Consider the following 27909-nt stretch of genomic DNA (forward strand, 5'->3'; position numbering starts at 1 on the left):
GCGTCGGTCTCGTTGTCGACTATCACAGAAAGCGGCGTGGAAAAAAAACCATTGTTACCATCTTTCCTGTGGCGCGATGAGTGTACCCGATATTTTTCAAGGAGGTGGGTACCATCGAGAAAGCAGTGACTGCAAGCCCTCTTGAATCCCACGATACCGTGTCGAAAGAAAAGAATGCGCGTTTAAAAGCGATCGCAGTCTCTCTCCCGCGATCGCTTGCAGCTGTAGGGTTGTCTCGACCGCCTTATCCACATACCAAAGCAAGCGATCATAGGTGGAGATGTCGCTGCAGTCGAGGACCACCGGGCGTGCTCTTTTTCCCAACCAAGCACGCTTGTATGGTATGTGGACACCATGTTCCCATAACATGTCCTACGAATGTCGATGGCCTTGTCGAGGGGACGGTCGTCGAGCTTACGAATCACTCGTGCGCTAACCCCGTTTTTTTGGGCGCTTTTCGGATGTGGCCTTGAACCTATGCCACCACTGCAAAGTGTGTGCCGGGTTGATTGTCTTGATTACGAAAGTATTTTTTTGTTATACTCTTTTTGATGCGTGAAGGCGCCAGCTGACAACCATCGGCGGTAGCATTCCACGATCGCTCGATGTTTTTTTCGTTCTTTATGAATTTGAAGTCGAAAATTCCTTTTTGATTGCATGATTTGAAAGTACATCCACGAAATGTTCGACAGCGTCAAAAGCGTTGTCGATATCCAGCGACAACACTGAGAATGATCGGCGAGGAAGGAAGACATCCAGCGCGCCGAGGTCGCCCATGGGGATGAATGGGAGCACTCGCGAGAATCCGAATTCCTGCCCGACACTTGATCGAATGAAAAGATCAATATGTTAAGCGGAGAGTATAATGTTTAGCGATAATGACAATAGTTAAGCGTTAAATTAAATACTTAAGCAATTAACTAATAACGTAAAGGACTAGTATAATATGTTAACCGATGTGCGGACATATTTAAACAATAATGACCCCGAACAATTTGGAAATAATTAAAAAGAAAAGGAACTTCTGACGAGTAAACCTCGTTTTCAGTTAGGATTCGACAATGGCACATTTTACGTCTCGACGACAAGATCAACTACTGACACATTTGAAGATGGAATGGGACGTGACACATCCAGTTTGGAAGTCGACATCGTTTTCGATTGGGCGAAACCGTTTTTATATCCATACGGTGTGATGAACTTAACCGACAAGAGAAACTTGAGACCCCAGTCGCTCGCATATCTCGATTAACACCAACTCCCAGAAGTGCGGTAGTGAACATTAGCACTCTTCCCTCCCGTTGAATCTAGCAATACCACAAAAACTCTCCATAATATATCGATTCGAAAACCAAATCGTACAAACCAAATGAAATGAAGAACAAAAAGAAGACGAAGAAGAAGAAGTAGAAGATGTAAAGAACAAGCAGCGATCGGAAAAGGCAAACAAAAAAAAGTGCAGCGTTGTATGCATAGAGGTTAGACTAGGCGTGATGTGATTGGGCGGTATTTTTTTCCCTCCATCCCAAGGGCGAAAAAGGGAAATATATGTCACTGTCGCGAGGAAGACATATTGTCATCGTTCGAATGAAAGTTCTCGACTCAACATGAGTCTACGTGTAAAGCGTCGAGCTTTTTATGTTTAAGCAGATACATATAGTGTTTAAAAAAAGCGGTTAATTGTTTAACTAAAAGTCTATATCATTTTAAATAATATGTTATTGTTTAAATTGAATGCTTTTCACTGACATCAGCGTTGAAGATGGGTACCTCACGGGTCATTTGTTTAAACATCTTTACGTATTTTTCTTAAACTACAGTTGTCGTTGTTTAAAGAGTAACTTGAGTAGTGTTTAACTTTTTCTATTGTTTACACCGTTGTCATTGTTTAAAGAGTAACTTTTTTTCTTAAACACCGTTGTCATTTGTTTAAACATATTTACGTATTTTTCTATTGTTTCTGATGGCGTTCTTTTTGTTTCCCACATTGTTTGTTTTTTACTAGGTCTATGTTTAAATTTCGAAGTTCACGGTCGAATAAAGCTTGTTTCGTTTTATTTATAAAAGATTTACAACATTTACAACATTCTACACGTCAGCTCGGACTTTGGACACTCAGCGACTCGACCCTCGTATAGCGAAACAAGTGTGCATACGTTCGAATGCTCCAGCGGTTGCATAACATGCGCATCGACTTGAACACTGCTGACGTACTGACATTAAAAAGGTTAAACAACACACATTCATGAAAAGCGACTATTAGGGCGATGTGTCGTGGTCGGGACTTAAGCGAAGATCTCGATAGTTAAACACGAGCGTAATGGTTGTACTGCGGCGTAATGTTCTTAAATGGTAGCGAGAAAGTCTCGAGTGATAAATATCAACCCCGTCTTAAAGGATGTTTCCGATCTTCCTCCTCTAGAGAATCCTCCATGATCACGAAATCGTGAAAAAAATTTCTTTTTCTTACCCAAGTCGAAATGCTCAGCTAATTGCTTGCAGTCGTCCAGCTTTGAAGAATCCTCTGCGTTCGAGGCGATTATGAGAGCATTTCGACTGAGCGAAAAAGATAGTTTAACTGTTGCGTGATTGCGGCTAAATGATTCTCAAGATAAGGAAGAAGGTTCACGAAACATCCTTTCGGATAAGTGGTTGTCCGTGGGAAGAGGAGGGACGAGGAGGAGCGAGGAGGAGGAGGATGATGAGGATGGCGAGGGTGGTTGTCCGTCGGGGAGGGTTCTTTACGGTTGTTATGGTGTGAATTCACTGGCGGTGACTCTTCATATCCAGAAAAAAAGTTAAGCGCGCGATGGCCGAGCATTGGTGATGAGAGCGAGCGGGTGTTCGGGAAGAATTATGTTACCAGTGCGTAAATTTTTAATGCAGTCGTTAATTCTTATCGCGGGATACCATAACTCTTGCCACGCCCTACGTGCCACTGCCGACGATTCGGATCAAGCGAAAAAAAGATCGCCGTTTCTGCAGAGACTTTGAGAATTTACACGTTAATATGAATAGTTATACATGTAAAGACAACGTTAAACGGAGATGGGAAGTATTACACGGATATGATAATTATTAAACATGTTAGTAAAATATTTAAACGTTAAACCAAGTAGAAAGCCCTTCAAAAGGTTGAACATGATGTGATTTGGCGCTTTCCTTCAGGCCAAAAATGGGATTTCACAACATGGACCCATTTGAAGTGAACGGTAGGGGGTAAAAGGGAAGTTAAACACTAACGGAAGGGCTGTCCGGGGTGTGCAAAAGTAGGAGGGGGTTTTTGGGAAGTTTTGAAAATTACGAGGGGTGAACAGTAATTTTCCCTTATTATTATTATTATTAAAATAATATTATATCTAGAATTTAGAAGCGTGTGCATTTTATTTCTTTCTCAAATTAAAGGTCAAACCAAAAATTACTTGAATATGTTTTGTGGGAGATATAAGTGTCCATTTTAATTAATTTATATAAATTTAAAAAATTGATTGGAATTAGTTGGAAATTAAGAATTATCTTCACTTTTTAAGATTATTTTTATTTAAAATATAATTTAATAAAATGTGTAGTTGAATATGTTTTATTAAAATTTATAGAAATATACTAAATATAAAATAGTAAATTTTTTAAAAATAATATTTTATATTTTATGAATTTTTAAACAAACAAATAAGAAAGAAAAAAAAATTCATTAAAATAAGACAAGTAAAATAAATAATTAATTAAATAAATCTTACCCATAAATCAAATACTGATCCATCAAACTTCATGCATTACATTCCCTTCAGTAGTTATATTGTAAGAATTATGTGTTTATAAGAGGGTGTTTATGAAAAAAGAATGCAAAACCCCTTCCATTTTCTCACCATCTGAAACCCTCTTCTTCCTCGCCGGACGCCATGCTCGCCTCCAGAGCTGCTCGCCGGTTCCTTTCCTTCTCTCGCTTCGTCTCCCCTTCGATTCCACTGCGCCATCTCCACCAAGGTCCTCCTCCTCATCCTCTTCATCGCTCCTTGCTTCCCCTTTATCTCTCTCTTTCTCGCTTTCATTGAATTCAATCCATTCTCAGGAGCTCCGAGACTCGACGGCAATGCTTCAATCCACCCCTATGCGATCATTCATCCCGGCGCCGTTCTCGGCAAGGTCTCGTTTACACGCCTCTATCTTCTTCTCTCTTTCACGCAAGAGTTGTTTAATTTGCTTGATTGTTCTTGCAGGCTGTTTCAGTTGGTCCCTTCTGCACTGTTGGGTCTGCTGCGAGGATTGGTGATGGCTGTGAATTGCATCCTGGTTGCCATGTCGTGGGGGACACTGAGTTAGGTGAACGCTGTGTTGTACTTAGGTGAAGCTATGGAAATGGTGCTTTGATTGAATAAGGTTTGCATTTTTGTTATATTTGGTAAGGTGGAGCTTTAAACTTGTTGGCAGTGGGGCTATTGTTGGTGCAGATCTTCCAGGGCGTACGATCATTGGTAGAAATAATGTTATTGGGCATTATGCGGTAATTGGAGTGAAGTGCCAAGATTTGAAGTACAAGGTGTGCTTCTTGATTACTCTGGTTTTGTGTTGGCGAATTTGCTGTTTTTTTTGGAGTGTATATAGTGTAGCTTATAGTCCATTGGACTCTACAACAATGAAGTCATGGCCATTTCAAGGTTGCACTGAAGTTGTGCTGAGAATGTAGCTCTGATCACAAAATTCTTGTAGCCTTACATACTTATGAAGATAGCCAAACTGGTTACAGCATGTGGATAACTGTGCAAAGATCAAGCAATTGGAGGTTTTTTAAGGTGTTGTTGGAATATATTGTACTGTAGCTTGGGCATGGTGATCTCACATGTCTCTTATTGGTTTAGAACATCTCCGATGCACAATGTTTTCATGTTTGTTCTGAGTCATTTATCTGTCTCATTTTATTAGCTTGTATTTTTATCATCAAGGGTTACTCTATTTGTTGAGAAGACATAATTGGTTGCTTTTATTTGTGTTTTAGCCAGGGGATGAGTGTTTTCTTATTGTTGGTGATAACAATGAGATCAGGGAGTATACTTCCATTCATCGGTCTTCTAAATCAACTGAAAAAACGGTATTCTACTGTGATTTGTGTAAAGTTTTCTGTTACTTTTCCATTTAACTTATTGTTTTCTTTTGCTAGGTTATTGGTGACAACAATCTTATCATGGGATCTTGCCACATTGCCCATGATTGCAAAATTGGGAAAAATAATATTTTTGCTAATAACACCTTGTTGGCTGGTCATGTTGTGGTGGAGGTGAGCCGTCTTCTCTTCGTATCTATGTGAAGGTGTTTTTTTTTTTCAGTACATGTTCCTTGATGCTTATTGGTTAAAGTAATTGTCTTTATGTAGGACTACACCCACACCGCTGGCTCTATTGTCATTCATCAATTTTGTCACATAGGATCATATTGTTTCATTGGTGGGGGTTCTGTGGTAAGCTAAACCAAGGAATCTTGCTTTGTGCAATTATACTTTTTTCAATAAAATTTGTAGGTATCAGCAATAATGTTTACGCTGAAATGTGAATCTGTAATCCTTTTTGTTGCACAAATTAACGAGAAAGATTGCACAAGATGTTCCAAAGTATATGATGGTTTCTGGAGATAGAGCAGAGCTTCGTGGCTTGAATTTAGAAGGCCTTCGGCGTCATGGTTTCTCAAGCATGGAGGTTAGTTTTAGGAAGATATTTTACATGCTTATACTTGGAGCCAAGTGAACTTTCTATGTTTGAGCAGTTAATAAATAGTTTATTAATTTAGATCACTAACTTGTTGCAATGTAGCAATTATGTTGGCATGCATGCATCAGTGTTAAAGGGAGAATGGTTGTTGTACCATCTATTACATTGGCATGCATGTATTAGTGTTAAGGAGAGAATGGTTGTTGCACCCTTAAAAAAATGATATTTCCTTTAATTTGTTAAAATTATTCAAAAACACATTTTATTGGTAACCTTCTTAAATGAATTTTCGCTATGAATTCCTAGCAGTATGAAGTTTTAGAGTGTGTTTGCATGGGATTCTAATAAGTTAGGATATGAGTTTTAAAGTTTGAATTTGGTTTTGAGAAAAATACTTTTATCCCAAGTTCACCCAAATTTGATTTAATTGATTGAGTAGAATAATATTTTTTAATGAATAATCAATAATAATGTTTAGCTGCTTAATTAAATTTTGTAAAAATAATTTTTCCTATACCATACCATGTTATTTCGTTTGATTGGGGAATTGATTGAGATAAACTAGGTTAACCCATGTTATTCACCAACTGAACACATCTTTTGTGTATTTATGAACTATGAATCAAATCTAACAATTCCTAATTTTATAATTATGCCACTTCTATGAAATATATTTCTTCTTGTGCACTTACAAAGGAGATATACTGAATATAGTTCCTTGTTGGACCTGTCTTCCTCAGTTTCTATCTCACTCCTCTCCTTTGCATGTCTCTCCTCTTCCATTTTGGCAGGAGAATTTCATTGTGAATAGGGCCTTCAAAAATACCCTGCAGCACGCGTTAGGATCAGGCAAATGAAAAGTCAAAGACTTACCATCTCTGAAAAGATTTGCTAGCTATTTGATTACTTGACTTGATTTCAATAGCTCTTACTAACTTTTACATAGATGTGAGAAATGAACAATGACATCTGACCTATTGTAAATCAAATTGGTATCAGAAACTAAAAGATATTTATATGGTTATGGAATTTGGAAGGGTTGTGATAGTCAAGATTTCAAGTGAATTAAATTTTAAATGAGCAATTTCTAGACAATTGCTGACTCTTTGGTCACTGTGAGCTGCATTGAGAGCTTTTCTCTACACATTTTGCTTCCACAAAAAATGCTATTTGAAAATGTATGACCCTGTTTCAGTGAAATATCGCGTTACTAATTTATTTCACATTAACCTAAGTAATATGTCTATATTTTTATGCAACTGATTATTTAAGGACTGTTAATTCAAGGTTAGAAGCATGAGGAGTGCTTACAAAAAAATATTCATGCCCAATGACACAGAGTCTGATGGAATTGAGAACCGACTTTCTGAAGTGGTAAAGAGATTTTTTATTCTGTTTACTGTTCCGGATTTAACTTTGAATATGTATGTATAGTGCAATCCCATTTACAGGCACATGACAAAGAGTTAGCTCGGTTCTCCGCTGTATGTTCAATGGTGCAATCTATCTGTGAGTCATTTGCGCAAAATCGCCGTGGAATTTGCAAGTGTAGGAATTGGTGTGGTTCTTGATTAGCTTACAATGCTAGTATTTGTTTTATTTATTTTATTTATTTATTTTAATGTCAAAATCGCCATGGTATTTTTGTGTACCAACTAAAGGTCTTTTTTGATTTATATCCAAAGACAATTCTGCCTAAGCAACCACCTGTAGGAATTTAATTCAGATCATGTGTCAGTATTGTTATTTAAGCATTCTTTCACATTCACCTTTCTTGTTTATCTCATGCTTCTATTTTTCATAAAAATCAATGCCATCAATTGATGTTTATAAAGAAAAGATACACTCTATATTAACTATGTTGACGCTGCCTTCATATTCACAAGAGAATTGCTCTCATATCCGGTTCATGTTTCTCACGGCCTTTCTTGATGGAGAAAAGTTTGAATGGTGGAGGATGATGCACATCACATACCATAACTCTTCGTAACTTCTCATGTAAACAATGGTTGAGAAACTTTTCTGTTTAACTATCTAGAGTGAACTATCTGTCATGCATTGTTAGTCGGGGTTTATAGATTGGCATGCTGTAATGTATTATATTATATAATAGGATAAATACGCAGCATGGTTGATTTTGCAATTCTCTTTGTGAAATCCTTTCAAAGGTTTATCTTTAAACCTGAATTTGCCTTTATGAGGATCTGCATTTCTCTTTATACCCTGAAGAAAAATATTGAAAAATTCAAATAACAATTAATAGTGGATCAATGCCCCACTTGTCAACATTCTAAACAATCAGTATGTTGCTTTTTTTCTCCTCTCCTGACACTATTTTAGTAAAAGGAAATAACAGAAGCTGGCATGATTGGTTCAGGTGGTGTTGCAATTTTGTCATTGGCTTATTTCTAGTACTGCAGATATGTTATTAATGTAATAATTATGTAAACAGTAATTCTACCTTATTTTTGGCTTGATTATAATGATTGTTGTGCATTGTTGTCAAAAGATGTTAATAATAGATACAAGTTCTTAAATGATAGAAAAGATTTCTATGGTGTTTGATCAAATGTCAATTTTTTTGCATTGTTGGGCAGGACAAGCAAAAGATTAGGATGATGGATGCAACTAAAAAACTAGCTTTCAACAGCTGCCGACTTGCATCAAGCAGGCTGGTTGTACAATTGCATCTAGTTAAAAGCGTCACAGTCCTGTTAATCTACTACAGGCAATGTATTGATATTTTTTTCCCAGAGATAATAGTAAAATTGTACTGTACATTATGAACTAGCAGCCTTTGTGTCAATCAGCTTTAGATGGCTTCTTGAGGCTATTCTTACTGGAAGGGCGATTTCCCCCTTGGTCCATTAATCATTAATAACTTCAAATGCAATCAACTGACGAAGATTATTCCATTTTATTATCTCTTAAACATCCTGATTTTAGTGCTGGAAAATGAGGGAAGTCCTGTCTGATAACAACAGCAAGGTAGGTCGGAAGTTACTTCACGCATTTTAAATGAAGATTTTTAAAGCTCATGCTTAATGTTATGATGGTGATGTTTTTGTTTTCTTCCTCTGAATTACTATTTGTGATTGTTCCATGAATGCAATGACTTTCCCTGCCTTGTTTTTTATATGAACAAGTAACTGGTCAGATTGCGAAGGCCTACCCGGAGTTTGCTCCAATTGACAAGTACTTGTTGTTATTTTGTAATGCCAATTTGATGCATAGTGACTGTGTTACTAATGCTGTCATTTACAGTCTACTATTGCATCATGCAGTTTGCATATTTTGAAGTTACTGTGCAGTGATGCCTTGAACATACAAGTTATAGCAATTCAGAACCATGTTATTGCTGTCTTGTGGCAAGTTTGCTCCTCTATCAAAGCTTTGTTGTTCTCTGCCTGCATCTGGACCTGGAGCTAGTATTTCTTGTTGGTTTGTTGCTCATCTTCCCTCTTTCATATACATATGCAGATCTTTCACCATAAAACTCATCTATCTCTTTGTTTATAACTCTAATTATAAGGGATATTGATATAGTTCAATTAATGGCTAATTTCTTGATATCCTATGTTTCTTGGTACACAAATAACTGCATGTTTTGTAACTAATTATTTCTGGTTTCGGTTCAAGCATTGAGAATATAGCATTTAGCCTGATTCAAATCAATGATCCTAAAGGTTCAAATATGAGTTCCTAAACTTTTAATCTATGTGTCATTTATATTGTTGTGTCATGCTAATTCCCCTTTATTTGCTTTCCAAGCACAAGGGTTCATTATTTAGGCATCTATACTAGAGCCACTAGTTATTGTAGATAACCAAGTTCAGTGTATGTAGTGATGTTTCCATTAGTTTTCCTTGGTTAATGTTATGCCTTTGAACTCCTATAACTAAATAATAAGTTTGAATGCTGTTTTCTTTTCAATCTAGGCTATCTACCCATAGAAAGGTAGAAACCATATACCTAAACTTTTCTTAAAGCTTACTCTCTGTAGGTGCATTCTAAATAAGATAGGTAACACCATTAGGAGAGGGACCCAATGTCTCTGTGCCCCTCTTTGGCAACTTGTGTCTTATTATAATCCTAACTAATAAAATATTCTTTTGAAATATACCCTTTGGTAGACAAGATACTTCTTTAGTTCTTTATCACATAAAAGAAACCCAATATAATGTAATCTGGGGGTCTACATGTTGGTTTAGATCTTTAGAGACAGTGAAATGCTTGTCTAGAATCCTTTGTTTTTAGTGATTAATTACTATTTCAATATGGACCCTTTTTTAAGCAAACCAATGTATGGGTTTGCTATGGAAAGCTCAGTGGAGGACAGTCTTTGTCAAGCATTAAATATAACTAATGGCCACCAACTATATGTAAATTAAAGCACATTTTTTTCTGTAACTTTGAATTGTTTATGTAATCTGACAAAATGTATGCATGATCCATAGTAATCTCTGGGCTTGCTATTGATCTGAGAATTTTCTTTGTCATTCAAGAAAAATATTTGTAGAAATGCTTTCTGCTGCACCTTATTTTCTGAAAGTTTAAGATGATCTTTATTTTTGATACCATGTGCTTTGAATTCAAGAAGAAAACTCTGGAATCCAATTATGTATCTGGTGAAAGTGCTTGGGCTTGTTCTTTTTCATAAAGTAAAAATAAATGCAGTTTTTTTTTTTTGGTGCTGCACTTCTTGTTTCTGGGAGTTTAACATCTATCTATATGAAACAATGTACTGGAAGTTCAAAAAAGAAACTTTAGGATCTAATTCCATAACCTTTGAAAGTGGATGGGCTTGTTCTTAATGGTGAATTTATCATTTGTGAAAAATAAATGTAGAAAAATTTTCTGCTGCACCTTCAACATTATCTTATTATCTTTACATTTGGTTCAATGAACTTGAGGTTCTAAAGGGTAACTTTAGAATGCAATTCAATAGCTGTTGAAAGTGGGTGGAATTGTTCTCAATAGATTTCTTCACCCTCGTGAAAAATTACTGTGGATATGTTTAAGATTTATCTTTATGTTTGAATCATTTGATGCAATGCAACTTAAGACATACAAATGGAAAATTTTAGAAACCATTTTTATAGCTGTTGAAGGTGGATGGTTATGCATGAAACAGATCCCACCCAAAAAGGCTTTAGGGATAAAACATAATCTAATCAATAGTTTATTAGAAAGTGCTTGTAAAACCACTTCCCCAATATTGCAGATATTTGCTGGAGGTTCTATATTCACTATTCAGCTTCCCTATTGTCCTTCTAATTGTCATTTAGATTTGTTTTTTCTCCTACTTTTCCAACAAAGTTAACAATAGCACAAGTGGTCTCCACTGGCAGTGGCTTTAATCAAGCAATAAAGTTGTCTTGGAGTATAGAAAGTGCTTCTAACATTAATAATCAGTTATTGGTTATGTTATCTTTTCAAGAAGGTATATGTTGGTCCAAACTTAGTTGAATAGAACTTTAAATTACTTTATTGTTTTATTATAGCGGAAAGTAAGAGCATTAGTGTTATGATCTTGACAAGATAACTTTCAATAGAAAAAGTGGTATAGAGCTTAAAGGGAAAAAGAAGATATATTGGTAAAATTTTTCATGTCTTTTGTTTTCATTTAAAATTCTCTCAATCCAAACTTACTCTTCATGAAAGTAGGTGATTGAAAATGAAGTTTGGAACACTTCTCAGTATCATTCTCTTTCATTTTCCCATTGGAATTGAATATTCCTGTTCCTTATAATTACACAAGGATCATCATATTACAAGTTGTGTTATTTATCGTGTTTATTCATTGAATTACACTGCTTATAAAAGTTCACTTGTAGAATTTACAAATCTACTTCCTTGATGATTTTCCTTTTTATATATTAATTCCCGTAACGTAATTCAGTGGGTGGTAAATTGGTAATTACATGAGTGCTTCTTTTGGTTTCTGTTTTCTAGTTTGGCAGCAATTATAACTATTTTTTTTTTCTGTTTAGATTACCTTGTATTAGAATTATTAGTTTCCGTATGAAATTGTTGAGTATTCTTGAAAGCATACAATAGAAGGATTCCATACCAATAGACCAATAGCAAAGGATAGCACCTTATGGACACATCTTTCAGATTCATATATGAAATGACTCACCAACATCCAACTCTATAATTTGAATATACCGCCAACTTTCCTTCACATCACCTTGAAAACATTGGCTGAGCATGTCTTCAACTAACCAGTAACCATCCCTATTAAGTGCTTCATAAAATACGAGTATTCATTTACGTTGTTTGTATGTATATGACTACATTATGCACATCGGCATAAAGCAGTGATTAATGATACTAACATTCACATTTGTTTTTTCTCCTTTATTGGCGTCATCAAAGATGATAGCTAGCATTTTCTCAAGTGGGCTTCATCCAAGCAACACTTTCTTGTCTCTCTGATACTCTTTATAAACCACACCTTAGTCTTGGATAGCAAAAGAAGTTGGGTGTGTATGAGTTGAGTGAGTGCTCAAGAGTCTGGTTTGCTGGAGATGAAGATAGCAAGGAAATGCTCTCATTGTGGTAATAATGGTCACAACTCAAGGACTTGCAGAAACCCAATAAGTGGAGTGAATAATTATGGACTTCGGCTTTTCGGCGTGCAACTTCATATTGGTTCTCCCTTGAAGAAGAGCTTTAGCATGGACTTTCTGCCGTCTTCTTCTTCTTCTCATGCCGCTGCTTCTCCGTCTTCATCATCGTCGTCTTCCTCTCATATTTCGGTTGATGAAGCTGCTGAAAAGATCTCCAATGGCTATCTCTCTGATGGTCTCTTGGGAAAAACACCCGAGAAGCCGAAAAAGGGTGAGTTGACAATTATACTTTGGCTTGATAAAACATAGATTGAATGTTCTCTCTTATCTGCATTTGATATAATTTTGGTTCTTCTATTCTTTCTGAATTATGATTTCAAATTTTCAATGGTTTGAATGTTCGGCAGGAGTTCCTTGGACTGAGGAGGAGCACCGGTCATTTCTAGCAGGTCTTGAGATACTCGGTAAGGGTGACTGGAGAGGAATCTCCAGGCACTTTGTGATGACAAGAACACCAACTCAAGTGGCCAGTCATGCTCAGAAATACTTCTTGAGACAAAACAACATAAACAAAAAGAAGCGTCGATTGAGCTTGTTCGACACGGTAAAACAATTTTTCTTTCGCTTTGTACACTACCATTTGGAACTGACTGTCATTTTCGATCAATTCTCTTTCAGGTCGGACCTTGTGCAAGTGTAATTGAGCTCAGTTTATGTCCTCTGCCAGATTTGGAGCTCAGTATCGCCTCGTCACGATTGCTGGATCAATAAAAAGTATAAACCATAATCGTCGGAGCTTGAAATTTGTTTGTAATTTCTTGAGGATCAAATAGTGAATCAACATGTTATTGATGAATAAAATTTTCATCTCTTCAAGCTAATTCTTTTTGTGGTTTCATTGTCTTCCATGGCTGAGTATTCATCCACTTGAATGAAGAACAAGTGGTGTCCGTTCATTCATGGCTATAAAACAAATTTTAAAGGTTTAAATATATATATATATATATATATATATATATATTATAAAGGTGACTAGCACCGCTTCACAAAAGGGTTGTCAAAGGATAGACATGTACAATGTTGCATCAATTTATCATGGTTTATCAACCTCTAGGGGATTTATTAACTTGACCAGTAAATTTCGAAAGTAGGGAATCATCTTCTCACAAGAGATTCAATGAATAATAAACAATACTATTACAATATTTTGCATAGTATTGTAACAGTCATGTAGTATTGTCTATCCAGAGATTTAATTCTATCTCTATTTATTTGCTGTTCAAGTAATAATCCATGGCGACAATTTTTTATGCTACCTTTATATATATATATATATATATATATATGTGGCTAATATTTGGCTTCATTTGTCAATGTGGTTGTCTTTTTTTGATGTTTTTTTGGGTGCATATATATCTTTGAAAAACCAAGGTTTTTGCGTATTTGATTAAAATGCAATTGTGATGTTTAAAAGGAGTATAAGCGAAAAAGAGAGCATATCAATATTTCTTTTCCCTTAATTCAAGTTTAAAAAAAAGAAAAAAAAGAAATCAAGTTTTCTTTCATTTCTCTGAATTCAAGCACCACATAAAAGAGAGTGTAATAAATAGTTTTGAGATATTTTGGTAAATTTTTCATTCAAATGTTAAATATTTGGAGTAGAAATAGCATTTGTTCACATAGGATGTATTTTCTTTTGAAGGATAGTGTGGTTTCAAATTTTTTTTTATTTTTTCACAAATGTGTATGATCTAAAATCATTGTAATTGACAACCACCGTCTAGTGTAATGGATTATCATATAGTAGTGGATGTGTAAATGTAAATCAAAACTCTATGCCTGCAGTTCAAATAGATCATGGATAGATCTTTATAAGAGTTATATCTCTCCTTTTTAAGATCGTATGATAAGGGTTTTTTTTCATTTGATATCTATAAATCTTTAAGCGTGCATGTGATGGACTTTTATTACCCCATATATCATCTCGGAGTTAATAAGTCTTTTAGGGGTTGATAATCTATCATAATTGGTGCATTTCTATATATATGTATGTTTTTGACAGACCATTAAGTGGGCGAACTTTTGCCTATTCTCAAAGAAAAAATAAAAACATTTTAATTCAATTTAACAAATACTTAAATTACTTCATATTTAACTCTTAATGTCCACTAGACTTAATCACTGCAGGTTCAAATTTTAAATTTCATGAAACTCAAATCTCCACAATCCAAGTTCCACTTGCAACATCCAATTCAGGCATGTCACTGCGCGTGTGTTTTGTTTTTAATTAGAGAACCAAATTGAGATGATGTTAACAATAAATTTAATTGTATTCTTACTCAAGTTTAAATAAGTTTATAATTAACATTCTTAAATGATAAAGATAATTAATATATATATATACACACACACACAAAAGAAAGGCACATTTAATAGGAAGAGGAAATAACACCTATTTGTTCTCATAACCACATGTTTTCCAACACAAACCTACCAATATATAAACGGACCACAACTTATCATTATATGGCTAATCTTTTGTTCCCAATCTACAACATATCATATTCTTCTTCTTTTTTTTTCTTTATATATATATATATATATAATTGGATTATCCACATGTATTAAATTAAAAAAGTCCAAATAACATCCACTAGAAATGGAGCCAAAACAAATTACATAAAAACATAAAAACAAACTATAAAATAACAGGTCTCCTAACCCACACAAATGTTAGGGTCGTAACAAACACTAACTACTTAGCTTTGTCTTTTTTGCCAGTCTAGATTGAGTTTAGGAGATGCAGCTGGATCCCCCAATCTTGGCTTTTTTTATTTTCCTTTCTTTCTGCTTTTCTGTTTTGTTTTTGAGATTTTGTTTTTATTTTTCTATTTGTTTATTTAAATTCATTGGTCTTTTGTAGTGTATTTCTTGTTGATTTAGTGCCAAATTATACAATTTAGATGTTCAAATTAAATGCATGTATTACTAATTTCATGACTAATTTATTGAATTTTTTTTCGATATTACATATTTATATATACTCTTGGAGGAGCATTAGGGCAAAACATTATATGTATATAAAAATGATTATGACTTTTGGCAAGGTGCAAATGCAAAATAAACCTCCAATATTATTGTGGTAAATTTTCAAAAAAAAATTAGGTACTTTATAATGAAAGATGACATGCATTTCTAACAAATACTATGTTCAAAATTTGAAAAAATAGTAAGTTTACATATGAGACAACCTGAGTTTAAATTATGGAAGGGTTATCAAACTAATGTTTCATTTATTACATTAACTAACCAGATAAATTGGTTCACCAACTAATGTTTAAAAACAAGTGAATTTTAAAACATATTATATTTTGTTATTTGAATTAATCCAACAAATCACTTCACTAATCATGGCCATGACCTTTCTCATCCATCAAACAACATTTAAGTGTGTGTATATATATATATATAAATATTAAACTCCATTGTTTAGATACATATCTTTTAAAATTTCCAATTTGAATCTATAACACCAATTTGAATGAACACAGAATCAATATGTTGCTAAGTTGCAGAAAGACGAAAAAAAAGAAAAAGAAAACTGCAGTAAAACAGATTACTGCAACTCTACAAGTGTGTATAATATCTCAATTCATTTTGAATGTCTTCTGTTGTAATTTTGGCCAAAGCTCCCTTCTCTAATTTCCTGATCCATTCTTTGGTCACATGGAATAGTCTCCCAACTTCCTCGAGTGACTTGCATTTACCGTCCTCCAAGCCGTATCGATGTACCAGTACTAGTTTTTCGTTCGGGTGTAGACCTTCTAAGAGTTCGAGAATGTCTTTTCTCATGTGTTGTCTTGTGATAATTTCATTAGCCGAAATTATTGATGTGTCTGGTGTGACTTCCTGCATCATTCCGACAGTTATCTTTAAATGAAGAACAGTAAAGAGAAACACTTTCGAAAACGCTTGTTTTAAGAAGAGCACTATTTTCATAGAAAACAAAAAAGAAAATTATAAGGCATTGTGTTGTACCATGAATTTTACGCGCCATCCAATGCCGATTTCCTTGTCAATTGAACCTACACCTCGAGCGCACTTGTTCGCCAATCTGACTTTATCAACTGGAAGACCAGTGAATTCCGCTATCTCATCATCTCCTATATATTTCCCATCTCTTCTACACATTGTTTTCTTCGCATTCTTCACTTGACTAATAACCTTCTCCAATCTCGCCTATAAACCACAAGAAACAAATAATCCGAATAGCAGCAAAAAACTACTAGCACAGAACCAAAATGCATCAATCAATCTTATACCGGTATTTGAATTCCTCTAGAGTGTCGTTCCACCAAAGTTAATATTGATTTCTTTATCCAATACTGAACATAAGTTGAGAACCGATTTCCTCTTGCATTGTCAAATCTCTCAGCACCTCTAAGAACACCCACATTTCCAGCCTGATATTTTGGCACTGTTTTATAAGCACAGTCAAGAACATACATCCAATTTCATTATTGGCAAAAAGATAAAGATGCATTGCTTAACCTGAAGTAGATCATCGAAGGCTATTCCCATTCCCCTGTAGTTCTTCGCCAAGTAAATGACTAAAGATCTCGTACTTTTTATTAGTTTATCTCTGCAATACCAACCAAACTGCAGTCGTTGTCGCAATGCCTTCTGATCAATGCCGGCTGCTTCTGCCCATTTGGCATAACTGGCTGCTTTGCCACTTTCCTCTTCCAATTGACTTCGTATTCTTTCCAACTCCGCAAACTCCTACAAATAACAGTAGAGCTCATAATAAAGTCCGTGAATCGCTTTGTATTATACGAATCTCATGACTTGCAGAAAAATTGTATTCATGAACCTAATTGAACATGTTTTGTGTTTGAGAACCGAATTGAATATAAAGGTATAGCTCAAGGACAGATTACCTTAACTCCCCTGGACATTTCTGCTTCATTGCTAGCAATAACAATCCTTTTCTTCCCTGCCTGCGTAGAATCTAAATTTCCCGACAAACCAGAGGGAACCAAAAATGACGGTACTCTAACTTTGGCCATTCTTTTCGAGTATGACAATGGAGCCGTTTTTGCCTTTCTAGCCTTTTCTGAAGCTATAGCTCTTCTTATTTTCCTCTGCTCCTTTTTCCCACTGTGGACAACTATCTCATTCTCTGGTTTCTTGCCTAAACACTCCGTCGAACAATCTCTAAGGAATTCATTTTCTGTAGCAGTTGATGTCGAGACAGTGCTTGAAAGACATGCATGAAATAATTTAAGAGCCCCAAGTCTTTGGATGTGAACGAGAATCTCTCTTTCCAGCCTGACTAAGTCTGCATCACAAACAATACTTTCGACTTCATTAAGGTTCTCCAATAACAATCCTAGCTCTGAAGAGTTGCCAGCAGCTGAAGAAGTGTCAATTTCTGCCGTTTGTTCATTTGCATCATGATTACTTCTTCGTATATTTTTACCAACGTTTCCCTGAAACGCGTGTAGAGAATGAAGTGTGTCGGAAAATAATAATAATAAAGGATTGGAATTTTTCCTCTAATTTATTCTTCACCTCTTTAACTTTGTTAGATATGTCTCCAGTGATTATTCGTTTGTCTCCACAAGAACATCCATAAGTTCTCAATGCATCCTTTTGCCGGATTTCATTTTCACTTCCCTCTAAAATCACATGTAGAGTTGATAATTTTGCAGAACAAGGAATTCCACTTCTTACTGTGAAAAGAAACCAGGTAAGAAGAGCTAAAGCTCGGTATGACTGGGAAATTTATCTACAAAGTACAAATTATAAAACTAGATTTTTCAAAACAGATGTGAGAATCAAATAAAATTACAAATATAAACATAAACATATGAACAAGTTAATGTATTCATCTTAATCAAACTACTGTCACAGCAAAGATGAGATTGAAATGCCAACAATTTTGAAATTCAACAAAAGAAGACCTTAATCACATCAAATACATTGCAAACATAAGCATATGAGCAAATTACTGTGCTCTTTGCTCAACTAATCCAAAGTAAGAACACATGGCAATGGAATTCAAACAAGTTTGAAGTCCAATTAAGAAAACCTCAATCCCCTAGAATATATTGTCAACATAGACACACAAACATGTGTTCTTTCCTGATCTTATCCAAAATGCAAACACATTTTCAATCACTAAAAAACTTCAATTAAATAAAATAGCTCACAAACATAAACACACAAACAAACAAGCATCATAAGCATGACAAGGAACAACAATGCCATTTTTTCCCAACCTCATTCTTGGAATCATATTATGTGAAGTTTGAACATACAATTTCATGAGACATTTTTATTACAAGTTACAAAGATGAAGCCACTTAAGAAACAAGAAAAACAACAAGACCTCAGATCAGTGTTAAAACTTACATGAAGATGGAAAGTGTTGAAGTTGGTATCTAGCAGGAAGGTGAGATTGGAGTGGGAAAGCCAACCTCTTACAGGCAGCCATGGATAAAACTCCAGTTTGTCCAGCTTAGAAAAGAAGTTGGTTACATAGTGTCAACAAGTGTATATTTGAGATTCTAAGCAGGTGGATAGAGAGAGAGAAGAGGACTCCACTCCACTGATTTCCCATCTCTGCTCTATGTTTTCACTTGCAAGTGTTTGCCCAAAATATAAAAATATCTTTCTATTATTATAATTGAATATCAAACTTATTTACAAAATAGAAATATATATAGGATGCTGTGGTGTAGTGGTTATCACGTTAGTCTTACACACTAAAGGTCCCCAGTTCGATCCTGGGCAGCATCATTATTTAATTTTTTTTTTTTCCCCTCTTCATAACTTAAACTTTTCTCCGTTGACTCATTGACCAGGCAACACATAAAATAAAAAATAAAAATCAACCATCAAAGTAAGCCTCTCTCCCCTCTCGGGTCTTCTTCTTCATCATCTCCTATAAAATCCCTGGTTAACACCCTCCCCACTATAAACCACTAATTATATCTTTAGCTTACAACTCATCTATCTCTAGTTCTCTGTATACATATATATATATATAATATAATATATATATATATATATATATATAGGTAGATAGATAGATAGATATGGTTTAGAACTAATCACTTTATTTTGTACTTGTGTGTCAGTGTGATCTGTGTGTATAGAATTGAAGAGAAAAAATGGGAAGAGCTCCTTGTTGTGATAAAGCCAATGTGAAGAGAGGGACATGGTCTCCTGAAGAAGATGCAACTCTTAAATCCTATCTCAATAAACATGGCACTGTTGTCAACTGGATTTCTTTACCTCACAAAGCAGGTTAATTTAAAAAAAAAAAAAATCCTTCTTCTTTTCTTTTTTATATTTCATTAATTTGATCTCCTCTTCTCTGAGCAATTGAATTGGAAAATTTCACTCTTGTCATGATTAGGCCTTAATAGATGTGGAAAGAGTTGCCGTTTACGTTGGCTCAATTATCTCCGACCAAACATCAAACATGGTGGTTTCACTCCTGAAGAAGATAACATCATCTTCACTCTTTATCAAACCATTGGCAGCAGGTATATATATATATGTTTAATTTATTCTCATATATAAATGTAAAATAAATAGGTTCAATTCATTTTGTTTTTTAATATATATATATATATATATATATATATATATGTATGCATGTAGGTGGTCTGTGATTGCTTCACATTTGCATGAAAGAACAGACAATGATGTGAAGAACTACTGGAACACAAAGCTCAAGAAGAAAGTTCTTCATCAAATCTCTTCTCCTCCATCATCACAAAGTTTAATGATCACTCCAAACATTAAAGTTGAACAAAAGGACACTACTTCTTTGATTCAAGACTACCATGACTATAATGATTTATTGCCGGAGATGACCTCATTGTCATCGGTTTCAGTGGGGAATAATGGCAGTAGTAACACTAGTGGTAGCTTTGTTGGTTGGTCTTGTAATGGAGTAGTAGAAGATGATCATGATGTTTTGTTCACTGAGTTTGGGTTTGAGTCATCTCTCAATGAACTCCTTGCTGGTTAGAATGGTCTCTCTTGTATATAACTCTTTTAGTGGTGTTCATTTTTTCAAGTTTGGTGGTGTCACTCTTTTGTATTGATGTTGTTGTTTTTCTTAATTAATATTATGGATAATTAAATCACCGCACATCATTTGTTTATTCTTTAATTATGTATTGAGAGAGAGTTGATTCCTCAATCTTCTGCATAGAAGTCAAATGCTTAATTTATTCATTTGTGTCGTAGATATTATTATTATATTTAAAATTATATTTATTTAGATAATTGAAAGCCATATGTATATATATATATATATATATATATCGAACGGAATACCTTTTGAGTTAAGGAAAAAAATAAAATGGCAATTTTTCCATCATAAAGTCAGAATGAGTTACTTACAATTTCTATAGTACAGAAGATAATATATATATTTATACTTTCATAAATGTTTTATCTATGTAGGAAAATTCAATTAAATTTTATATATATCTTAAATTATTGTAACCGGTGCTTAACTATCACTGTATTTAATTTATGTAGTGTGCATGAGACTTGTGACAACATTTGTTAGGATTTCTAAAGTAGTATTCACAACCCATGAGAGTTGCATGGTTGGAAGAATATATATATATATATATATATATATATATATATATATATAAGACTAATTCAAAGCTATGGAAAACAACTAGTTTATGTATCAATTTTTTTCCTTTGAACAACTTGTTATCTCTCTTCTTTATTAGCATTTTTTAAAATACTTTGAACTTTAATAAAGTTTTAATTTAATGCTAGTTGATGTGCAAAGCTTTTTCTTATTTATCCATGCAAAGACCGTGTGTGTGGGAGTTTGAATGTTTCAAGAATATCAATTTCCTAGAAGCTTCACCAAGTAATGCCCATCACTATCCATAATCATGCATGGTATATATATATGTATATTAATATATGTTTTTATTAGTTATTTTGTGCTCAACTTTTGATTGGTTCTTCATAAGAAAAGTGATGTTATTCCAAAATATATATATATATAACTACGCCAAGCTCAAAGGATTTGGATAAACATAGGAGCAACTTGAAAAAATAATATATATAATTTTTTTTTATTTACAAAAGTCACAAGCGTCACTCTAAATAAGTTAATTATTAAACAGACAAATATGTATACTGATGCATCAGTTATATATAATGATTTAATGACTATTTAGATATTTATCATGTAGGACAGATTAACATACTAGGCAATGACATCCTACTGTATGTGCTTAAGATGATATATCAGGAACTATAATCCCACAATAATAAATCTTCCCTATTTTGCAACCCTAAAAGGATAGAGATATTATTTTTTTTACAAAGGATCATGAAGACTTGTAACCATGAAAAAAGAATGGTCGTGAGTGGGGAGGCGAACGATCAAATCTCTCCTAGCATCATGTTTGTATAATGAATAGTGAGTGAAAAATACTATATAGTATTTCTACATTATTACATAATACTATTATAATATCGTTAAGAAAATTATGTACTCATTTTTAATGTTCATTGTAATCTTCTATATTGATTAGTCTAGTAATCCATCATTCATTACATTGTGATCTCTTTTCTTATCTTGATTTGTTTAGCATGTACATTTAGTCAAGTTTCTCTTTTGATTTGCTTTCCATAATTTAATTTCAATCTTTTTTTTTTTAATGTTGTTCAGTGTCCTCTTTCATAAAAATAAATAACTTCAACTTACATATATTAAATCATATCTTTTATAATCGTCATATTTTATTACTTCAAAGAGAAAATATTGATAATTTAGACCAAGTAAATGACATGGAAACAACATATTTCTATATATAGTTGTTGACATGAAAATAATTAATCAAATTTATTAAGCTTAAGTATCTTGTTTTACCATTAATAAAGTACATATCATTTTGGTTTTGCTCTCCGCATATATAGTGAAACAATGGTTTACTTATGCATCATTCATCATTTAAGATAGACAATCTTCTTCGATGATGGTTTCTAGAGTGTCATTAGTATTTTTTGTTTGTTTACTATTTTTTCTGTTAAATCTTATTTTTATTACTAGTGAATTATGTGTTATTGTCTGGAATTGTCAACCTATTTTATTTTGTTTCTGTTTATTTGTAAATATATTTTTTCTCATTTAACATTGTTTTAATAAAAAAATTATAATGTTTAATATTATGAAAAGGATGGATAATTTAAGCTTGGTCTTGGTGATGTGACTTTGACTTTGGGTGCCTGCAAGCTCAAACATTTCTATCAACATTGTGAACATTGACCCACAATTTGATTCCACAATGTAGTCTAAGGGTGTGTGTTTTTGACCAAGAAAAAAAAAATCATATAAATCAATTATAAAAATAGAAAAAAAAATATTTAATGGTATTATGTTAACTTTCATTTGTTTCTTTGAGACTGGAATAAATTGAATTAAAAGTTGTAAAGTTTGAATTTCGGTTCAGAGTTGATACTAATTAATATATTGTCTAACTTTATTAACAATTTTTAATAAATATAATTTTAATTGTTGGTTTTGGAAGCCGGATGGATTCAAATATATGATGCCAAGGCCAGGAAAATTAAAATATAGCTCCACTTGCATTTTCCACATAACACATCCTTTTCAATGTTTTCATTGGATCCTTGATATCTATGCATCAAAGTTCAAAGTCAATTTTTGATTAATAATTTAAAAACTTTGATATATCGATGTTAAACATGTTTCAATTATTTATTTTGAAAATTTTAATGTGATTAATTTTATGGATTTAATAAATCCAATTTTCCTATAATAAGTCATATTTTTATGCACATTATAAGATTGGGATTTTACACATGTAGCCCTTGCATGTTGATGGAATTAATTTAATTTTAATTTTTACTGTTATAATTGCTGATAAATATATTAAAATAATAAGGTAAAATTACTTATCAATCCTTAAAAAAGTTCACAACTTTCTTTAGTAGTCCCTTTGACAATTTTTTTTTCTATTGTTAAGTTTTTTTTTATTAAATATTTTTTTAAATTTTTACCATCTTTGTATATAATACTTAAAAAATACTCCTATCTCGCTAGCACTAGAACTCATCTATTTCATATTTGAAGGACATGTGTACCAAAAGAAGAGGTGAGATTTCCACCTCTTTGGTCTATTGTTACTAGGTCAGTGGTCAATGACATGATCATCCGGGTTTAGTGAGTAAAACTAGAGTCAATTTGATAATTTAATATATTTAGATTTAAAAGTAAATAATTGAAAAAAAGCAAGGGCATTTTAAGGATATGAAAAATTTGAAGGATTTTTCACAAAGTTAGAAGGATGAGATGGATGGATCTCATGTTACTTTATTAAATAATAATGATAAGAAAATATTTCAACAAAAGAAAAGGAAAATTCATATTGGAAAATCTTAGCGGATTCGGGTGTTTTCAGATCCGATAAAAAACCGGGTTTGGATCAGCAAGGATCCGACCCGTTTCCACTTCCGCTCAATAGATTTCGCGTTCCCGCCAAAAATCACAGTCTTTCTCGATTTCCCCATTTTGGCATTCAGAAAGCTCGAGCTCAACGATGGTATGTTCCTCGATTTCATCCTTTGATGTGATTGGAAATTCCCTTGATTTGGTTGATTTCCAATGATGATCCACTTGCTGAATCATCTCTTGTAGTTTTTGTCATCTCCGTCAATGATTTTTCTAGGGTTTTCGGTTTCTATTAGTTTGATTTTGGGATTTCAATGCTTTGTTTGCTCATACTGCTATTCCTATTGGTTTTGTTGATTTCGTTGCTATAATACACTTTCTGAATCATCTGGGGTGTTTTCTTCTCCGAGAGAAGTGATTTGATTGTGATTGAAAGGCATGTTTATTAAGATTAGTGTTTGAAGGCTTGAAGCATTTTTCCATATTGTGAAAACACCAATTTTTCAAACTCAAACGGTGATGTGTTAGATGTAACATCGTATGCAATGTTAAAGTTCATGTCTTCAAGATGAACATTCCATCATGTAAAGTTCCCCAATTTAGTTTCATATAATCAAACATTATTTTTGTCATTGCTGGCAATACAACTGTTCTGATATGTAAATAATTTTGGATTTGATCCTATTGTTCTGTGGACAAGGTCTTTTCTACTTTTAAAGCATTAACTTTATAGGAATTTTTGGTTCTTGTTAATTTGATGATTTTCTGTATATCATGTGCTATTGTGTGTAATATTAAGAATTGATCTTTAATTTCTTACCCGTGCTTTAGTCAAAGAAAAGAGGTCTGTCGTTGGAGGAAAAGCGTGAGCAAATGCTTCAGATCTTCTATGATTCCCAGGGCTTCTTTCTTGTAAGTTCACTGTTCTGTCATCAGGTGCCAGTTGTGGAACATTTATCTTTCATATGAGAAAGTGATTGGATCTGCGATGTTGCCTGTTTTTCCTATTATATGAAAAATCATTTACATTTTTCAGTTTAGAATTTTGGTTGTGCATTGATTGCATTAAAGGATAATCCTATTTGTTGTTTGCATTGATCATTAAATAAATCAGACTTTGAATTTTGTAAATTTTTCTGAATACCTTCTTTTGTTAAATTGATTCACAAATAAATTTCCAGCTCACATGTTTTTATTCATGTTATTTTTCATTTTCAGCTTAAAGAGCTTGAGAAGCTGGGTCCCAAGAAAGGTGTGATCAGTCAATCTGTGAAGGATGTTGTTCAAAGTCTAGTAGATGATGACCTTGTTTTGAAAGACAAGATTGGCACTTCTGTAAGTAGACATTCAGAATTTCTCAGGTTTTTTATATGCAAATAAAAGATACTCTTTCACTATGACCTTATTTTGAAAGAAAAGATAGGCACTCTATGAGTGTATTTTTAGAATTCACAAACTTTTTCTGTGATTGGATATCTGCAATTGTTCAGGTAAGGTTTGTGGATTCTTTTGTTTGATCCTAAGAATGCTTCGTTCTTGTTTGAGCATTCAAAAAAGGGGGAAAAAATCCTTCTAAGCACATCATAATGCTGCTTAGAACCTTCATTGTGTCTATACCATGAGCGCTTTCATTATTCTTCATTTTTAAATGTCTTTGTCTAGGTGTGGAGTATCATATTTTCCAGATTTTTGCTTTCTATCCAGCATGCTATGTTATGCTTTAGTTCTGTCGAAGCTCGAGTTTTTCCCTCAATCAAGAGATTTAGCTCACTGCTCTAACAATCTGTGCTCGGAGATTTCTTTCTATAGTTCTTTTGGTATCATCTTTTTTAATCTTGCTATCGGTCCAGTTAGGCTATCAGAGAATTCTGGGGTAACCTATTTACTTCCTACAACCCATGTGTTTTTGTATCTTTAGATCTACAAAACTGTCTGGTATGCTAGTGTCAACTTTTTAGCTTTATCTTCTTTTAATTAGTTTGCTGATCAGTTTCTCTCTCTCTCTCTCTCTCTCTCTCCTGGCAGGTGTACTTTTGGAGTCTTCCTAGTTGTGCTGGAAATCAGGTACAACTATCTTGTTCTTATTGTCACGTACTGATTCCCATTTTCTTTTCTTAAAACTATGGCCATACACAACAGGGATTTGGTTCCTTTAAATATCTAAGTGATCAACTTATTTTTAACCACCCTTGTTTGTGAGAACTAACCTTTTCAAATTGTTGTTTCACATAAGTAGTTGAGGAATGCTTATAGCAAACTGGAATCTGATCTTAAAAGCAGTCGGAAGCGTTTTGCAGAACTTACTGAACAGAGGGAAAACTTGAAAAAAGGCAGGGAGGAATCTGTAAGTTACGTCTCCAACTTGGTTGATCTATTTGTTTTCTCATCAAGAACATGATTTTACCATATGGAATTTTGTTGAAACTCTTCACACTCAACTTTCATCTTCATATGATAGGATGAGCGAGAGGCTGCTTTAGAGGAGCTGAAGGCTGTGGAGTTGCAGCATAAAAAGTTGACGGTCACTACAGAATATCTTATTTTTCCATTTCTGAAGGATTAACTTTGATCAATATTTGGTCTTGAGTGGATTTCATCCATGCAGGAGGAATTGGCCTGCTACGCTGACAATGATCCAGCAGCTCTTGAATCAATGAGTAATAACTGTGATTTTGTTTGAGACTTGCTTTCGTTTATACAAATATATTTTAATTACATTAGTCAAGCTGCACTATCAATATTTTCCTCAAAATTTTTGGTTCCCGTTTCCTACAAGTGTTTGTTCATGTTTCTGAGACTCATTGTATATACAATTTTAGGTTCATGTTTGAGTTTATCCATGTTTTCATGGCAGAAAATGCAATTGAGGTGGCCCATACAGCAGCCAATAGATGGACAGGTAGGTCTTCATATGCCTAGCAATATATTTCACTCTTAATGTCTTACAATATTCATATTGCTTCTCAGACAACATATTCACCCTTCAGCAATGGTGTTCAAACAACTTCCCTCAAGCCAGAGAACAACTTGAACATTTGTACAAGGAGGTGGATGCCTTTCCTTGTTCCATCACTCTATTTCTCGGCTATTGTTAAGTTTAAGTTTGTACTCAAATCTGAATCAACCTATATAATATCAGTGTTGTACTCAAATGCAGGTGGGAATACCAGAGGATTTTGATTATCTGGAATGAGGACGAGAGCAAATAAATGGATTCTATGTTTTGTTGCAAAATATAAATGGTTGGAGGTATGCATAACATGAAAACCCATTATAATAGATTTTTCTAATCAATACACCCCTTAATTATCCTGTAATTTGAGCAATGTACTGTTCATCTGATATGTTCTTGCCATGGGCTGACAATCTCCAGTTCTTTTATTTTATTTTTTCTTTTATTATTATTATTATTATTATTATTATTATTATTTGGGAAACAATAATCGCCAGTTCTTTGTTAGTGCTTTAAATGAGCTTTACTTGAGCAACCTAAGTTTGAATGAAACAACCTCAGCTTGTCAACCGTTACATAGTTTAATGGTTTGACACAAGAGTGTAAAAATTCGAATCCTTTCTTCAATAGTATTGTTCTATGTATTGTACATTTAGGTTTAATATAGTTTATCAATATTATTTATGGGATTGAGTGTGTCTTTTATGGAGAAAATAATGATTTTACTCTTTTAGGGTTGCAGAGTAGGAGGATTTGTTACCGTAACTGGTGCACTTCTGTATGTTTTTAATAAACTCTTAAATGAGGAGTGTTTGCCACCAATCATTTTTTTTTTTTTTTTAAAACTAGCTTGAATTTAAGGTAAATGTGGTCTAATTGAATTGTGACAGTGTTCGAACCATTGTGTATTTAGTTAGTCGAGTTTAAACTTGAGCTGACCTGGAACTGCACAAAATGAATGTTGGATATGTTGAATAGTTTGATAGTAAAGATTTATAGAAGCCTAAAAATTATGAAGAATTTTTCCTTTTTGGTAAAAGATCTAAATCAATTGGGTTAGTAGAAGCATCTTCAACCAACGTTTTAGAGGGGTTTCTATTTTAATAGAATGTGGACCACGTTTTAGAGAATAATTTAGCTTCGGTTTCATTGAAATTCAACTTGATAATATATATTAATAAAAAACAAATTATTCTTTGAGAATCCTGC

General features: G+C 33.7%; 5 protein-coding genes and 1 non-coding gene across 14 annotated transcripts; 5 read left to right on the forward strand and 1 right to left on the reverse strand.

Annotated features, from left to right (window-relative positions):
- Positions 1 to 3742: 3742 nt before the first annotated feature.
- On the forward strand, positions 3743 to 8544 carry LOC120255167 (probable acyl-[acyl-carrier-protein]--UDP-N-acetylglucosamine O-acyltransferase, mitochondrial). 9 transcript variants are annotated; one of them, XM_039263060.1, is made up of 11 exons: positions 3743 to 3984; positions 4070 to 4143; positions 4218 to 4342; positions 4429 to 4537; positions 4994 to 5086; positions 5156 to 5272; positions 5369 to 5452; positions 5583 to 5687; positions 6987 to 7073; positions 7151 to 7257; positions 8297 to 8446. In XM_039263060.1, the coding sequence occupies exons 1-11, from the start codon at positions 3900 to 3902 to the stop codon at positions 8316 to 8318; spliced, it is 1008 nt and encodes a 335-aa protein (XP_039118994.1). In that variant the 5' UTR covers positions 3743 to 3899; the 3' UTR covers positions 8319 to 8446. The 9 variants fall into 9 exon arrangements, with proteins under 9 accessions (XP_039118994.1, XP_039118995.1, XP_039118991.1 ...); XM_039263061.1 differs by having other exon boundaries at positions 7151 to 7247; positions 8297 to 8379; XM_039263057.1 differs by lacking the exon at positions 7151 to 7257 and having other exon boundaries at positions 8297 to 8544.
- A 3149-nt stretch (positions 8545 to 11693) lies between these two features.
- Positions 11694 to 13168, forward strand: LOC120255170 (transcription factor MYBS3). Its single transcript, XM_039263067.1, has 3 exons — positions 11694 to 12545; positions 12682 to 12878; positions 12953 to 13168. Exons 1-3 carry the CDS (start codon positions 12233 to 12235, stop codon positions 13043 to 13045), a joined length of 603 nt encoding a protein of 200 aa, XP_039119001.1. The 5' UTR covers positions 11694 to 12232; the 3' UTR covers positions 13046 to 13168.
- A 2569-nt stretch (positions 13169 to 15737) lies between these two features.
- On the reverse strand, positions 15738 to 18896 carry LOC120255166 (RNA polymerase sigma factor sigC). The gene is made up of 7 exons (XM_039263056.1): positions 18692 to 18896; positions 17849 to 18009; positions 17215 to 17766; positions 16826 to 17056; positions 16597 to 16737; positions 16313 to 16513; positions 15738 to 16183 (listed from the first exon to the last, which is right to left on the reverse strand). The coding sequence occupies exons 1-7, from the start codon at positions 18771 to 18773 to the stop codon at positions 15902 to 15904; spliced, it is 1650 nt and encodes a 549-aa protein (XP_039118990.1). The 5' UTR covers positions 18774 to 18896; the 3' UTR covers positions 15738 to 15901.
- Positions 18897 to 19005: 109 nt separating this feature from the next.
- On the forward strand, positions 19006 to 19078 carry TRNAV-UAC. Its single transcript has one exon. It is a non-coding gene; the product is annotated as a tRNA-Val (tRNA).
- A 309-nt stretch (positions 19079 to 19387) lies between these two features.
- On the forward strand, positions 19388 to 20457 carry LOC120255169 (transcription factor RAX2-like). Its single transcript, XM_039263066.1, has 3 exons — positions 19388 to 19588; positions 19701 to 19830; positions 19949 to 20457. The coding sequence occupies exons 1-3, from the start codon at positions 19453 to 19455 to the stop codon at positions 20319 to 20321; spliced, it is 639 nt and encodes a 212-aa protein (XP_039119000.1). The 5' UTR covers positions 19388 to 19452; the 3' UTR covers positions 20322 to 20457.
- Positions 20458 to 23822: 3365 nt separating this feature from the next.
- LOC120255162 (meiotic nuclear division protein 1 homolog) lies at positions 23823 to 27100 on the forward strand. Its single transcript, XM_039263051.1, has 10 exons — positions 23823 to 23898; positions 24579 to 24659; positions 24966 to 25082; positions 25773 to 25811; positions 25984 to 26091; positions 26206 to 26268; positions 26353 to 26404; positions 26602 to 26646; positions 26715 to 26794; positions 26905 to 27100. Exons 1-10 carry the CDS (start codon positions 23896 to 23898, stop codon positions 26938 to 26940), a joined length of 624 nt encoding a protein of 207 aa, XP_039118985.1. The 5' UTR covers positions 23823 to 23895; the 3' UTR covers positions 26941 to 27100.
- Positions 27101 to 27909: the final 809 nt, after the last annotated feature.

Source organism: Dioscorea cayenensis, unplaced genomic scaffold (genome assembly GCF_009730915.1).
Source record: "Dioscorea cayenensis subsp. rotundata cultivar TDr96_F1 unplaced genomic scaffold, TDr96_F1_v2_PseudoChromosome.rev07_lg8_w22 25.fasta BLBR01000868.1, whole genome shotgun sequence".
Taxonomy (NCBI): domain Eukaryota; kingdom Viridiplantae; phylum Streptophyta; class Magnoliopsida; order Dioscoreales; family Dioscoreaceae; genus Dioscorea; species Dioscorea cayenensis.

Coding starts and splice junctions, on each gene's coding strand:
- LOC120255170 (XM_039263067.1), top strand. CDS start 12,233: ATGAAGATAGCAAGGAAATGCTCTCATTGTGGTAATAATGGTCACAAC. Junction 12,546..12,681: donor ACCCGAGAAGCCGAAAAAGG/GTGAGTTGACAA, acceptor AATGTTCGGCAG/GAGTTCCTTGGACTGAGGAG. Junction 12,879..12,952: donor GATTGAGCTTGTTCGACACG/GTAAAACAATTT, acceptor ATTCTCTTTCAG/GTCGGACCTTGTGCAAGTGT.
- LOC120255167 (XM_039263057.1), top strand. CDS start 3,900: ATGCTCGCCTCCAGAGCTGCTCGCCGGTTCCTTTCCTTCTCTCGCTTC. Junction 5,453..5,582: donor TCATTGGTGGGGGTTCTGTG/GTAAGCTAAACC, acceptor TTAACGAGAAAG/ATTGCACAAGATGTTCCAAA. Junction 7,074..8,296: donor AGAACCGACTTTCTGAAGTG/GTAAAGAGATTT, acceptor ATTGTTGGGCAG/GACAAGCAAAAGATTAGGAT.
- LOC120255162 (XM_039263051.1), top strand. Junction 25,083..25,772: donor AAGACAAGATTGGCACTTCT/GTAAGTAGACAT, acceptor CTCTCCTGGCAG/GTGTACTTTTGGAGTCTTCC. Junction 26,795..26,904: donor TTGAACATTTGTACAAGGAG/GTGGATGCCTTT, acceptor ACTCAAATGCAG/GTGGGAATACCAGAGGATTT.
- LOC120255166 (XM_039263056.1), bottom strand. CDS start 18,773: ATGGCTGCCTGTAAGAGGTTGGCTTTCCCACTCCAATCTCACCTTCCT. Junction 18,010..18,691: donor TCAACACTTTCCATCTTCAT/GTAAGTTTTAAC, acceptor TTCTTTTCACAG/TAAGAAGTGGAATTCCTTGT. Junction 16,184..16,312: donor GATGGCGCGTAAAATTCATG/GTACAACACAAT, acceptor GGAATGATGCAG/GAAGTCACACCAGACACATC.
- LOC120255169 (XM_039263066.1), top strand. CDS start 19,453: ATGGGAAGAGCTCCTTGTTGTGATAAAGCCAATGTGAAGAGAGGGACA. Junction 19,589..19,700: donor TTCTTTACCTCACAAAGCAG/GTTAATTTAAAA, acceptor TGTCATGATTAG/GCCTTAATAGATGTGGAAAG. Junction 19,831..19,948: donor TATCAAACCATTGGCAGCAG/GTATATATATAT, acceptor GTATGCATGTAG/GTGGTCTGTGATTGCTTCAC.